Source organism: Salvelinus fontinalis, chromosome 1 (genome assembly GCF_029448725.1).
Source record: "Salvelinus fontinalis isolate EN_2023a chromosome 1, ASM2944872v1, whole genome shotgun sequence".
NCBI classification, from domain to species: domain Eukaryota; kingdom Metazoa; phylum Chordata; class Actinopteri; order Salmoniformes; family Salmonidae; genus Salvelinus; species Salvelinus fontinalis.
The window spans coordinates 48,548,439-48,564,405 of record NC_074665.1 but is presented as its reverse complement, the minus strand read 5'-3'; the positions used below and the strand labels follow the sequence as shown (position 1 = coordinate 48,564,405).

Below are 15,967 nucleotides of genomic sequence, written 5' to 3'. Positions count from 1 at the left end.
TTACCTACAAACCCAAAAGTTTCCTCTTTGGCTTGCCCGCCCACCCACATGGCATCCGGGCTTGTCCCTGGGATGTCCCCAGAGTGCCACGGACCACCAGCGCAGACACACACATCACCTGTCTGACCATGCTGCCGCCTCACACACACACACTACCATATCCATATTTACTCACAGGCAGGACATTCCATCTGTACAGTTTAAAACACTACAGAGGTCGCCAACATTGACACACACACACACACACACACACACAGAACAGGGCTCCTAATGTTTCCGGCCTCTGAAAATGTAATTTAATATTCCCCCACCCCTCTGAAAAGCTTAATACATTCCAATTTGCCGCTCGTAAAGTCAAAATCTACAGCAACACTGCCCCGGCCAGGGTTGGATTTCCCCACCAAGCGATGACTGGAGTATGGACCGAAACAGTGAGTTCCATGGGGGAAAACAATACAGCCAACTATACCATAAGGGTATAATATAATAACAACATCAGTAGCCAGGAATGATGTAACCAGTTTCCCAGTAATACTAGAGCCACTGTGGTTTGCCTACATGCTACATCTGATGTAACAAGGTTCAGCTAATTAGCTAATAAACCTGCCATCTAGCGTGCCTAGCTTCCTGCTAATAACAACATCAATACAATAGACAGAAATTATCGTTGACCCAGTTGCCTAGCCTAGCTTCATGATAATACCAACATCGAAACATTAGCCAGGAGTGACAGGTAGCCTAGCCTCTAGCCTAGTTTTCCATTCCCCAGCAGCGTAAATGCTAAAGGCTAAATGAGCTCCCTACTGAAAGAAAGGATGGATTAGGGACTAGTTCCAGGGTTGGTTGCCTTCGCCAACAATTTTCCGATAATGGAGGTAAAGACACCTCTGGAGGTTAGGTAAGGTTACGCTGGGCTGGGCTGTGTGTTAGCCGAGAATGGATGGATTAACCCTTCTGCTCTGTTTGGCCCCAATAATTGGCCTGCAGGGACTGAACTAGAGAATAGCTTTGACTGAACCAGGTGACTGCTCTCTGGCCACTCAGGTGAAAGCACCTGGAACACTGACTGACTGGACGGGCTGGGCTCTCTAGGGTGCAGACCTGGGTTCAACTAGTATTTGAAATCATTGAAATAATATGGGAGTTTGCTCTAGCCTGCCTGAAGTGCCAGATGGGTTGGGTTTGCAGTTTTGGGACTACTCTATTGGTCCATTAAGCCAGGAAAGCTCAATCAAGCACTGATAAAGTATTTGAAATGATTTCGAACTGTATTTGAACCCATGTGGGCTAGGGGGCGAGTCAGAACGTGTGAGTATGATCCATCTGAAAATAGTGAAATGACAGTTGAATTACCATATATTTCACTCATCTGAGTTGGTCATGTTTATTGTGAGCAACCATGTTGGAATCAAGGCTGGCAAAGTAAAGAGAAATTAGGGTGACAGTTGAAATGGATGATAATGTGGCTACTTCATCCTCTAATGAAGTAGCCCATTTCTTTTATAAATGATTTGGTTTGTCCTAAATCGTCCTGCCAATCCCAAAACACCCTGTGGCTTGGGAGTCTACGATACACCATGTTGCTAAGGGGAAAAAGTTTAATAGGTGGAAAATATGCTCTACACACAAACAAATAACTTGGCAGCCATGCACTGTGTCGACACCAGTTCTATTGCTAGCATTAACAGAATGTCCACTACATTTCTGCCCACAGATCTGCAACAGAATTGTGAAGCCCAAGAGAGAGAAATCGCTTCCCTAAAACTTCCAGTTTGTGTGTTGCAGCCTACATTTAGAACACTGCAGCTTTGAAATCCATAAACCCACAAAAAGGATTGGATTTCCTCCAACAATCTGACATTCTGTAAATCCCCATATTCTAAAGCTCCAAACAAACTTTCTCTTTCTTTCCCTCTTTTTTTGGTTGTAATGTGAATTGAGTGGCCGGGCATTAACTGTGTGTTTGTGTGGTGTGTGTGGTTGTGTGTGTGTGTGTATGCATGTGTGTGTCAGGGAAAGAAAGTGATGGTGAGAAAGAGAGAGAGAGAGCGAGACGGAGAGAGAGAGAGTGGTGGTGATAATGAGTAAATGGAAAGAGAAGAGGGGAAAGGGAAAGGGGGATACCTAGTCAGTTGTACAACTGAATGCATTCAACTTAAATGTGTCTTCCGCATTTAACCCAACCCCTTTGCATCAGAGGTGCGGGGGGCTGCCATAATCGACATCCACGTCTTCGGCCCTAGGGAACAGTGGGTTAACTGGCTTGCACAGAACGACAGTTTTTTACCTTGTTGGGGCTCTCTCTGCATGTGCTGCATACCCTGGTATGGCACAAGGACGGTATATAGTCCAAACTGTCACAGTTCTGGTCTGCTTAAGGGGTGGCTCTCAATGACATAGCAGCTGGGTCTGGTCTGCTTAGTTCATTGACTGTATATGAACCAGAAAAAGTAAGCATATGAAATGTCTCGCTTTCTCTATCGTCTCTGGTGGTGTGAGTGGTTTTGCTGGAATCATGGGAGTTTGAGCCTTGAACAACAGAAAAATATTAGTGTAAACTGACTATAAATGTAATTCTATAGGTTTTTGAGCCTGTATTTAAAATATGTACAGGTGTTATTAGGAGAAGACAACAAGAGCAATATATACCAGGGAGTTCCTATATGATCAGAAAACTACAGACACATTATATAAGTCACTAGAAATGACATCATGGCAGGGATCCTACTCATCTATTTCATAGAGCAGCAGTCTCCCATTTTGTTCAGGACTAAACAGTCAAAATGAGACTGAAAATGTGTAGGACTTCACTAAACAGTCCATAATAACATCCCAAATGTTAATTTTGGTGGAACTGCCCTTTAAAAGCAATGGACAGCATGCGTGGGTGTGATAGTTCTACTAATAAAAATAAATAAAAATAATACTCATTATCTAGGCAGAGTGAAAACCCTGGGGATAGTCAGAGACATCAATGAACACGAAACCAAAAGGGTAAATCCATTTGAATTCAAATCGATTTGACAGCATCCCTTTTGATTTAAGTAAAAACTTTCTATACATGTTTGCCTGTGGAAAAAGTGGCCAGAAATGGACTTTTTGTACCTGAATGCAAAAATGTTCAGGAGACAAAAGGTGCTCAAAGTTGACCCATGTTGCATACCCCACCATACCATGAGAGACATCCATGTCTTCATCACTGGAAAAGATAAACGGCTGAGTATGATATCATTTAAAAGCGTACAAACAGGGTTGTAAAAACTATTTTTATAAAAAAATGTTTTTACATCTAAAAATGCATAAGCTCTTTTTTTTCATAATCACATATGTTGTAGTTTACACCCTACTTTACGTCATCTCAGTTTTTGATGTTGTCTCAACCGATTGCAGGCACAACATGCTCTTGAATACAGCGTGGGTGTCATTAACCATAGAAAGGATATATTCCTTGAGACCACATCAATTTAGCTGGAACACCATATATATTTTTTATTATTGAAATTTCGACTTTAATTACTACCACACTGATGGCCGCCGAGCCACCCACCGTCAACTTAAATGGTCATGTCTATTGTCTACATTTCTATGAGTTCAATAGGTTTCCTATGGAGGATTGACAGCATCATTTAATACAGAAGATATTCCCATTCAAGTAAACTTTTTTGGTGGACCTCCAACCATATTTGTGGTACCATTTGAAAGTGGAAATGTAAATTGTATTAAAACAGGGTCTAAACTAAAAACATATGCGAATATAAAATAAAAAAATTAAGAAATTCTGCGTTTTTAGATAATTTATTTAGGTTTAAGGTTAGAAAATGACAATTGTTATTTTTTTCAATAAATTATAAAATAGTTTGACAACCCTGTTTGTAAACTTTAAATTATATAAATATTTTATATTTTTCCAGTGATGAAGACATGGATGTCTCATGGTAGGGTGGGGTATCCAAAATATATAAAGTTTTAGAACCATTATCTCTTGAATGTTTTGGCATTCATGTCCAAAATGTCACTTTCTGCAAATATGTATGGACGGTTTCGTTCAAATCAAAAAGGCATGCTGTCAAAAAGTGATTAATTTCAAATAGATTTACCCTAAAGAAAACTTCACAAATGTTTACTGTTGTTAGGCCAAAACATACGACACACACACAATATGTAATTTCCGAATACCAATAGTTTTACCAACATTAGACAAACAAAATACAACACACTATATATTCCAGCCCATTCCTTGTGTGTGTGTTTCTCTCTAGCTACAGCCAGGTACACAGGAACATGTCTAGCTACACAGGAACATGTCTAGCTACAGGAGGCCTCTATATAATCCTCTATATAATTCATGGACACAGTTTTATGAAATGTTTATGATATCATATTTTGACCGTAATTACCCCATTATGAGTCAGGTGTGTTAACACAGATGGAGAAACCTTGACAACTGGTATGCACAACCACCTCACTCACTCCCTCTCACCAACAGAGGAAGGATATGTGGCACTTGGTAAAAAAGGATTACTCAAGTAAGCATTACAAACATAAATCATGCAAGGAGGAAAACCCTAAAACTTCTGGGAACTATTACGTCAATGAGAGAGTGTACGTGTGTGAGTGAGTGTACACTGCTGTCTCGTAGCATTAGTGTGTTTATTTGGATCCCCATTAGCTTTAGCAGAAGCTACTCTTCCTAGTGACTGAGTGAGTGAGTAGGAAGAGGTGGTCAGTGTCCCTGGCTAGCTCCCCAGTGTTTACTGACAGGAAATGTTTGTCCTGCAAAAGGGAAGGAACCCCGCCGCCCCTCTCGCCAAACACTGGGAGCGAGTCCCGACAAGACACACACACCACAGACAGCAATGCAGTGCCCCCCACCATGCAATGTACCACTACCATCAGAATGTTCCTTATTCAAATTGATACAGACAACTCAAATGAGAAATAATGGGGAAGTGGATACGACTGACTGCTTTTCACAGTGCCTCCTGTTGATCATCCCAATGAACACCATGCTAGTCCCAATGAACACCATGCTAGTCCCAATGAACACCATGCTAGTCCCAATGAACACCATGCTAGTCCCAATGAACACCATGCTAGTCCCAATGAACACCATGCTAGTCCCAATGAACACCATGCTAGTCCCAATGAACACCATGCTAATACGCCCAGATGGAAAGTCAATACACTGACCCCAAACCACCTGGCTGGCCGGAGATTGGAGACTACGTCTCCTATAGCAACCTGTAGTCATTTTACATAGGCTAGATAAGATCGGCTTTAGAGGTGTGTCCATTTTGAGATGTCAGGTTGATTACCCTGTCCTCCTGTCCTATTTGATCTAGGGAGTATTCAGTGTGTGTGTGTGTGTGTGTGTGTGTGTGTGTGTGTGCGCGCTATGCTCACACAGACAGTATATCACGCGGGCATGATCTAACCAGGACAAGATGAAAGCTCACTCCCCCGCACACAATCTCAGCATCTCTGTTGAATTCCTGTCTCTCCAACATCCAACCTTCAATCATCAATAAATAGCTAAGCTAAATTGTTGAGGCAAATATTCCAACAACTGCAGGAGGCCGGTAACACCGCAATTATAGCATTCCATTCCCGCCATCAGCCTACAGATGAGACAGCCGTTCATCAGACATCATGGCACAGCAACACAGACATTTTATCTGCTAATAAAGACCCACTTTTCTGAGGAGCAGAACAGCTCAGAGCCACACAATGGAAAACTCTGTTCCTTTATACAAGACCTTTCAAACGCAGTCTCCACAATAACTATAGTGGTAGGCTGTTTAGGACTAAATGCTCATACTCAAAATACTGCAACAGGCCAATACTCTTGATACCTTGAGTGTCAGCATGTGCAACAAAGTAGTTGGCTATTCCAGAAATAGGCTAATATTCTGAGGTAAACCAGTCAACAATGCAGCCAAAACACATGTGCTTTAGTGAGCACTAACAATACACCACACAGTCCAATGAAACAGCAGAGAGAAGGTTTTAAGGACGTACAGTAGGGGTACTTACTGGCTGGCGATGGCGTGCTGTAGCCACTGAGGGACAAGCCGGGCAGGGCGGGGGGCGAGAGCCCCCCCAGCATGTGGGGGAAGAAGTAGGAGTAGTGGGGCATGGGGAAGCCATTGAGGTGGGGGCCCGGGATCGGGTTGCTCTTCCCAGCCATTTTGCCTCAATCCACCTCCACCGATGACGACACCCAAAAAACGATATTGTGGCAATACAGGGCTCAGAACGGAGTCAGTGTGGGTTACGGAGTGGTTTTAGTGCCCATACGGGCGATGGACGTGTGGGGTATTCCAGTGGCGTGGTGACTTTGGAGAAATGCCCTCAATTAGGAATTCCCAAAATGGCCGCCTGTTACCTCCGACTGAGAGGAGAGGTACAGGATAGTGGTTATGAAGGTGGTTATGAAGCTTCACAAGGATTTTATAATGAGTCTTCCACTGTGGAGTCGGTTCCAGAGATGGGGAAAGTGTAGAGACATGGTGCCTATGCAATAGTCAGCTCTGGTATACCCCCAACCTTTCAGAGTGTCTCAACTCTCTTTTTTAGTGTCCCTCAATCTTCACCTAGAGAGAAAGAGAGAGTGAGATCATTTAGAATTTAAAAACCCCTTGGGACAATGTCATACATAACAAAAATACGTTTAAAAAACATTACATTTCATCCCTCACAAGGTCAACAGCAACACACAGACAGAGAGACAGAGAGAGAGACAGAGAGAGGGAGACAGAGAGAAGCACAGAGACAGACGAGACACACAGACAGACAGAGAGACAGAGGGAGACGGAAAGAGAGGGAGAGAGAGCGAGTTCGTTATTTTAAGATAACATATTTCCCCTCTTTATTTAAAAGCATGGGGAAAGAAATGCATCTCCGTGAAGCTAATTACTGGAAATGTCTCATCAGAAAATGGTACAAAAACAACAATTTCAGCTTAATTATCTTATGGAGCATTAAAAGCCATGAACAGAATGTGTGGGTATGTGATAGCTCTACCAATACACACACTCATTATCAAGGCTGGAGTGAAAACCCTGGGGAAATGTCAGAGAAATAAATGAACATGAATCAAAAGAAAACGTTGCTAATTATGACTGTTGTTAGTCCCCGAGGTCTTTCCTAAAGCCCAGTTATATTAAACACATGGGAGGTTTTTGTGGCAGTGTGTACTCACAGACCAAGGTGTGTAAGTCCTTGGCCCGCTATCAAGGATTGTGGGCTCTCCTTCTCCGTAGCCGACATTTAAGAGTGTTAACCATCGCAAGGCTGCCGGCCCAGACAGCATCCCTAGCCACGTCCTCAGAGCATGCACAGACCAGCTGGCTGGAGTGTTTACGGACATATTCAATCTCTCCCTATCCCAGTCCACTGTCCCCACATGCTTCAAGATGGCTACCATTGTTCCTGTAACCAAGAAATCAAAGGTAACTGAACTAAATGACCACGGCCCCGTAGCACTCACTTCTGTCATCATGAAGTGCTTTGAGAGACCCTAGACCCACGTCAATTTGCTTTGCTCCCCAATAGATCCACAGATGAGGTAATTGCCATCGCACTGCACACTGCCCTATCCCATCTGCACAAGAGGAATACCTATGTAAGAATGCTGTTATTGACTATAGCTCAGCATTCAACACCATAGTACCCTCCAAGCTCATCATTAAGCTTGAGGCCCTGGTTCTGAACACCGCCCTGTGCAACTGGGTCCTGGACTTCCAGGAGTTGAAGGTAGGAAACAACACCTCTACTTCGCTGATCCTCAACACTGGGGCCCCACAAGGGTGTGTGCTCAACCCCCTCCTGTACTCCCTGGTCACCCATGACTGTGTGGCCACGCACACCTCCAACTCAATCATCAAGTTTGCAGACGACACAACAGTAGTAGGTTTGATTACCAACAATGACGAGACAGCCTACAGGGAGGAGGTGAGGGCTCTGGGAGTGTGGTGCCAGGAAAATAACCTCTCATTCAACGTCAACAAAACAAAAGAGAGGATCGTGGACTTCAGGAAACAGCAGAGGGAGCACCCCCCTATCCACATCGACAGGACCGCAATGGAGAAGGTGGAAAGCGTCAAGTTCCTCGGCGTACACATCACGGACAAACTGAAATGGTCCACCCGAACAGACAGTGTGGTGAAGGCGCCGTCTCTTCAACCTCAGGAGGCTGAAGAAATTTGTCTTCGTACCTAAAACTCTCACAAACTTTTACAGACGCACAATTCAGAGCATCCTGTCGTGCTGTATCACCACCTGGTACGACAACTGCACCGCCCGCAACCGCAGGGCTCACCAGAGGGTGGTGCGGTCTGCCCAACGCATCACCAGGGGCAAGCTACCTGCCCTCCAGAACACCCAATGTCACAGGAAGGCCAAAAAGATAATCAAGGACAAGAACCACCCAAGCCACTGCCTGTTCACCCCACTTTCATCCAGAAGGCGAGGTCAGTACAGGTGTATCAAAGCTGGGACCGAGAGACTGAAAAACAGCTTCTATCTTCAAGGCCATCAGACTGTTAAATAGCCATCACTAGCACATTAGAGGCTGATGCCTATATACATAGACTTGAAATCACTGGCCACTTTAATAAATGGAACACTAGTTACTTTAATAATGTTTACATATCTTGCATTACTGATCTCATATGTATATTCTGTATTATATGCTATTCTACTGTATCTTTAGTCTATGCCGCTCTGACATTGTTCGTCCATATATTTATATATTCTTAATTCCATTCCTTTACTTAGATGTGTGTGTATTGTTGTGGAATTGTTAGATATTACTTGTTAGATATTACTGCACTGTTGGAGCTATAAACACAAGCATTTCGCTACACCCACGATAACATCTGATAAACACGTGTATGTGACCAATAAAATTAGATTGGAAGACACACTGATACACGTGAAAACACACACATCAAAGCCATACAGCAGGTTTGAACAACACACATGTACACACACACATTATATTAAAACTGAGTCTCTATACACCATGAAATGTCAGAATATGTCATGCAAGAATACCCATTGTTTTACCAACATTAGACAAACACAATAAACTGTAAGACTACCTACTCTAGTCCATTACTCAGACAACTCTCGTCTCTAGCTACAGCCAGGTACAATGGAACATGTCTAGCTACAGGAGGCCTCTGTGTAAATCTGGGAAACAGTTAGATGACATTTCTATGACATATTTTGACCATAATGACCCGGTCATGAGTCAGGTCTGTTACACACGGAGCAACGGTCTGAGGAACCTTAACGGGTTCACACAACCACCTTACTCCCTCTCAGCATTATACGCATGAATCATGTAAGGGGGAAGAATCTGATGAAATAAAATGTCTCATTGACATGCGTGATTCATGTGTATAATGCTTGCTTTAGCAATCCTTTCCACCAAACCCCACACCTCCATCCTCCTTGGTGAGATGTGTGTCAGAAAAGTCTATATAGCCTTCTCCCTCTTGAATGAACGATATGCGTCTTCTAGCGATCTATTGATAAGATAGGCACCTGTCAGTCACAAAGCAAGCGATGACAGTGAAGCACTGCTGGTCTGTCAGTCTGTTCCGCCTCTCGGTACCTATGTTATTTGTGTGTGCTGTGGTTGGCTGCGGTCAAATTCCTTTTCACGGAGGAGTTAGCGCATGATGCTTCTTTATAGTCTCCTGTGAGTGAATTTACATGTCCCATGTAATGAAGGTGGTTAACGATAAGTTGAAATCCATTTCATTACATTGTTTGTGCCACATTCAATGCTTTCGCTTGTTTCATCTGCCTATATAGCCAGTCACGGAGTCGGGGCGCATAGGCTATTCAATGTTATTTGGCTACTACTGTTTTTTAGCGATTATCTGCAGATAAATTATGAAAACATTCGATGAAGATGTTGAAACCTCACTGCAGGAACAATAGGTAGGGGAGAGAGAAAGACTCATTCTGGTCCAAGAAAGAAAAAAGACAGATTGAAGGTTATAAAAGCTAATGTCGTGATACTGGTATTACTAAAGATATTGATATAGGGCTACAGATTTTATTGAAGTGTCGACAATTAAGTCGTCAACTGCTGCTTTCTGTGTCGCAAAGCCCATGTTTAACACCTGCTTCATTCTTCAATCACACCTGTAGGTCTATTCAGCGAAGCCTGACTTTTTGTATAAAAGTGGGGTTGCGTCTGGTTGTGGATATACACTATATAAACAAAAGTACGTGGACACCCCTTCAAATGAGTGGATTCGGCTATTTCGGCCACACCCGTTGCTGACAGGTGTATAAAATCGAGCACACAACCATGCAATCTCCATAGACAAACACTGTCAGTAGAATGGCCTTACTTAAGAGCTCAGTGACTTTCAACATGGCACCATCATTGGATGCCATCTTTCCAACAAATGAGTTATTCTATTTTCTTCCCTGCTAGAGCTGCCCCAGTCAACTGTAAGGGCTGTTATTGTGAAATGGAAACGTCTAGGAGCAACAACGGCTCAGCCGCAAAGTGGTAGGCCACACAAGCTCACAGAACGGGATCGCCGAGTGCTGAAGCGCGTAGCACATAAAAATCGTCTGTCCTCGGTTGCAACACTCACTACCGAATTCCAAACTGCCTCTGGAAGCAACATTAGCACAAGAACTGTTCGTCGGGAGCTTCATGAAATAGGTTTCTATGGTGTAAAGCTCGACGCCATTGGACTCTGGAGCAGTGGAAGCGTGTTCCCTGGAGTGATGAATCACACTTCACCATCTAGCAGCACAACGGACTAATCTGGGTTTGGTGGATGCCAGGAAAACACTACCTGCCAGAATGCATAGTGCCAACTGTAAAGTTTGGTGGAGGAGGAAAAATTATCTGGGCCTGTTTTTCATGGTTCGGGCTAAGCCCCTTAGTTCCAGTGAAGGGAAATCTTAACGCTACAGCATACAATGGATATTCTAGAAGATTATGTGCTTCCAACTTTGTGGCAACAGTTTGGGGAAGATCATTTCCAGTTTCAGCATGACAATGCCACCATGCAAAAAGCGAGGTCCATACAGCAATGGTTTGTTGAGATTGGTGTGGAAGAGAGAGTGCCTGACCGTCTGTCTGTTTTGGACTTTATTGTACGGTCCCGCACTTTCTGTATCAATGTACATTCCAGCCTCCACCCCCCTTCGTCAGTTAGTCCGCCTTTCACTTCTTCCTCTCTTTGTCTATTGTCTGCTCTTCTACACCGTTTATTCATTTTATCTAGTGGCTCATTATAGCAAACAGAAAGCTTTTTGTATAGGGAAAAAATACAGAGTTATTATTTTTATTCCTCTGTGTAACAAATATCTGTGCACCGCTGCAGTGATTCAGAAAATGTTCTTCTGCGTTGCAATCTACAGCAGAGAAATCCTGCAGAGTTTGGTCATACTATCCAGGTCTGTGCACAAACAATTCGAGCTTCTACTTTTAAAAATCCAACTTTCCAGAAACAAGTCTCTCACCGTTGCTGCTTGTTATCGACCCCCTTCAGCCCCCAGCTGTGCCCAGGACACCATATGTGAATTGATTGCCCCCCATCTATCTTCAGAGTTCGTACTGTTAGGTGACCTAAACTGGGACATGCCTACAATCTAAACTAGATGCCATCAATCTAACACAAGTCATCAAGGAACCTACCAGGTACAACCCTAAATCCGTAACCATGGGCACCCTCTTAGATATCATCCTGACCAACTTGCCCTCTAAATACACCTCTGCTGTCTTCAACCAGGATCTCAGCGATCATTGCCTCATTACCTACGTGCGTAATGAGTCCGCGGTCAAACGACCACCCCTCATCACTGTCAAACGCTCCCTAAAACACTTCAGCAAGCAGGCCTTTCTAATCGACCTGGCCCGGGTATCCTGGAAGGATATTGACCTCATCCCGTCAGTAGAGGATGCCTGGTTGCTCTTTAAAAGTGCTTTCCTTACCACCTTAAATAAGCATGCCCCATTCAAAAAATGTAGAACTAAGAACAGACATAGCCCTTGGTTAACCCCAGACTTGACTGCCCTTGACCAGCACAACTTTCATGGAAGTCAGGAACCAATATACTCAGTCAGTTAGGAAAGCTAAGACTTGCATTTTCAAACAAACAGAAATTTGCATCCTGTAGCACTAATCCCAAAAAGTTTTGGGACACTAAAGTCCATGGAGAATAAGAGCACCTCCTCCCAGCTGCCCACTGCACTGAGGATAGAAAACATTGTCACCACCAATAAATCTATGATAATCGATAACCTCAATAAGCATTTTTCGACGGCTGGCCATGCTTTCCACCTGGCTACCCCTACCCCAGCCAACATCTCAGCACCCCCTGCAGCAACTTGCCCAACCCCCCCCCCCCCCCTCCCACTTCTCCTTCACCCAAATCCAGACAGCTGATGTTCTGAAAGAGCTGCAAAATCTGGATCCCTACAAATCAGCTGGGCTAGACAATCTGAACACTCTCTTTCTAAAATGATCCGCAGAAATTGTTGCAAACCCTATTACGAGCCTATTCAACCTCTCTTTCATATCGTCTGAGATCCCCAAAGATTGGAAAGCTGCCGCGGTCATCCCTCTCTTCAAAGGGGAGATACTCTAGACCCAAACTGTTATAGACCTATATCCATCCATCAAACGAATCCCACCGTACCTTCTCCTTTATGCAGTCTGGTTTCCGAGCTGGTCATGGGTGCACCTTAGCCACGCTCAAGGTCCTAAACAATAGCATAACCACCAACGATAAAAGACAGTACTGTGCAGCCGTCTTCATCGACCTGGCCAAGGCTTTCGACTCTGTCAATCACCGTATTCTTATCGGCAGACTCAACAGCCTTGGTTTCTCAAATGACTGTCTCGCCTGGTTCACCAACTACATCTCTGATAGAGTTCAGTGTGTCAAATCGGAGGGTCTGTTGTCCGGACCTCTGGCAGTCTCTATGGGGGTTCCACAGGGTTCAATTCTCGGGCCGACTCTTCTCTGTATATATCAATGATGTTGCTCTTGCTGCTGGTGATTCTCTGATCCACCTCTACGCAGACGACACCATTCTGTATACAACTGGCCCTTCTTTGGACACTGTGCTAACAAACCTCCAAATGAGCTTCAATGCCATACAACACTCCTTCCGAGGCCTTCAACTGCTTTTAAATGCAAGTAAAACTAAGTGCATGCTCTTCAACCGATTGCTGCCCGCACCCTCCCGCCTAACTAGCATCACTACTCTGGACGGTTCTGACTTAGAATATGTAGACAACTACAAATACCTAGGTGTCTGGATAGACTGTAAACTCTCCTTCCAGACTCACATTAAGCATCTCCAATCCAAAATTAAATCTAGAATCGGCTTCCTATTTCGCAACAAAGCCTCCTTCCCTCATGCTGCCAAACATACCCTCGTAAAACTGACTATCCTACCTATCCTTGACTTCGATGTCTTTTACAAAATAGCCTCCAACACTCTACTCAGCAAATTGGATGTAGTCGATCACAGTGCCATCCGTTTTGTCACCAAAGCCCCATATAGTACCCACCCCTGCGACCTGTATGCTGTCGTTGGCTGGCCCTCACTATATATTCATCGCCAAACCCACTGGCTCCAGGTAATCTATAAGTCTATGCTAGGTAAAGCCCCGCCTTATGGCCAACGTAGCCAAGTCTCCTTCCTTTCCTCAGAGATAACAGCTTATTCTAGGCCCTTAGGCTGACTTATCTCAGCTCACTGGTCACCATAGCAACACCCACCCATAGCATGTGCTCCAGCAGGTATATTTCACTGGTCACCCCCAAAGCCAACACTTCCTTTGGCCCCCTTTCCTTCCAGTTCTCTGCTGCCAATGACTGAATCAAATTGCAAAAATCACTGAAGCTGGAGACTCATATCTCCCTCGTTAACTTTAAGCATCAGTTGTCAGAGCAGCTTACCGATCACTGTACCTGTACACAGCCAATCTGTAAAATAGCACACCCAACTACTTCATCCCCATATTGTTACTTATTCTCTTGCTCTTTTGCACCCCAGTATCTCTACTTGCACATCACCATCTGCACATCTATCACTCCAGTGTTAATGCTAAACTGTAATTATTTCGCCTCCATGGCCAATTTTTTTTTTTTTTTACCTCCCTGCTCTTCTACATTTGCACACACTGTACATAGATTTTTCTATTGTGTTATTGACTGTACGTTTGTTTGTGTGTAACTCTGTGTTGTTTTTGGTCGCACTGCTTTGCTTCATCTTGGCCAGGTCGCAGTTGTAAATGAGAACTTGTTCTCAACTGGCCTACCTGGTTAAATAAAGGTGAAATAAAAAATAAATAAAATAAATGTAGCACACGTTTGTTTAAGTCCATCTCCCAGACATGGTTTATATGGTGCCATGCCCCTGGTTTGTGTCTGTCTCTTCATCAGGCTGAGAGCATGGCTTTATGGGCTCTACAAAGTGCTCTCCTCGTCATATCACTGGGAAGCCGGATACCTACCACCCACCCACACTTAAAAACAGAGGGCTCTGCACGAGGGGCGTATTGCAATAACGAAAGAGCTTTAAAAACCCAAGGGAGCTGTTTTATTTCACTTTTAAAACCTCACTTGTATTACCCACCTGTTTTACTGTTTTTAGAGCCATATTGAGAGGACATAGGCTACATAATAGCTGAGGTACAGTTACATATTGGTCAGTTCACATGTCAAAACAGAGTAAATCATCTAACCAGGCTTAAAACACAGCATAATCATGGAAATGCATGCTCGCTGCATATTTAGATATGGTAGCTTAGCTATAGGCTATAGGTTGTGTATCAACAACGTGCCGACCGAGATCAGAGGAAAGGTTGGAGGCTGAAAATGGGTCAATTGCTATGTATTCTATCACCAAGCCATCTGGAACTTACGTCACCTAAACCGGCCATTTTAAACCACAAACTACATGACCTTACAACTGACCCCTTGTACAGAAATACGTATTTCTCACATCTAGCTGCTCTCACTGTGTTCAAGAGATCTCCGTTACATTCTCTGTCTGTCGATACATGGAAACCTGGGAGAGAGATTGGTCTACAGTTCACTTAAAGGTGACCAGGGTTGGGGAGTAACAGATTACATGTAATACGTTACATGTAAGGGATTACCAAAAAAGGGTAACTCTAATCCGTTACGTTCCCAGTAAAAATCTTGTAATCAGATTACAGATACTTTCGAAAAACTTGATGATTACTTCCGAGGATTACTTTTAAATTCAGAAAGGAGGTTTGCGGAACAAAATATATCTTTGACACATCTGTTTTCTCAATGACATTCAAATCCGCATTGAAAAAAGGCGCCAGTTTAAATTTGTTTCACATGAGCGAGTCTGACCACAAGTCAGAGACCACTATGAGGACACGCAAAATGGGTTTGATGGGTCGCGGGACAGGAGCAGGAGTAGGCTTTTGTAGGCTACAGTCCAAGTTGTCTTCCAATGGTACGACTGCTGTCGGCATCCAAAGATTATCCAACTTGAATAAACGCTTGGAGGTAAGGATGACAGCAGTGTAGTCTACGGCGATATGGATATCACTTATTATTGTTATCTACATAGTGCATTGATGTGAATCACACTGTTGATCTCTCATTTAGCTATTTGCGCCTTACGGATTGTGGTTATTGTGGATGGCTGTTCACAAATCTAAATGTGTATTTGAACCCAATAATGACTGAATTCAAGAAGTTTAAGCTGCCTATCAATCATTGTTTTTGAAACCAGTGGACAGCCAGTGACTTAAAGGGGCAATCTGTAGTTGTTACATCCATTTTTGGACTTATAAATTATATATATATAAAATAGTAAAAATAAAGAAAACCATTGAATGAGTAGGTGTGTCCAAACTTTTGACTGGTATTGTGTGTGTGTATATATATATACATATAGCCAGTCAAAAGTTTGGACACACCTACT

The 15,967-nt window shown here is 43.5% G+C and overlaps 1 protein-coding gene across 5 annotated transcripts in view; it reads right to left on the bottom strand.

Moving 5' to 3' along the window:
• Positions 1-15,967, bottom strand: part of raraa (retinoic acid receptor, alpha a) — a 192,096-nt gene that overhangs the window by 105,417 nt on the left and 70,712 nt on the right. For 3 of the 5 annotated variants that reach the window (XM_055924444.1, XM_055924455.1, XM_055924449.1), the window contains exon 2: positions 6,019-6,593. In XM_055924444.1, coding sequence (XP_055780419.1) covers positions 6,019-6,187 — 169 coding nt within the window. In that variant the 5' untranslated portion in view covers positions 6,188-6,593. The remainder of the gene's footprint in view (positions 1-6,018; positions 6,594-15,967) is intronic. The other 2 variants (XM_055924459.1, XM_055924468.1) reach the window with 1 other exon arrangement.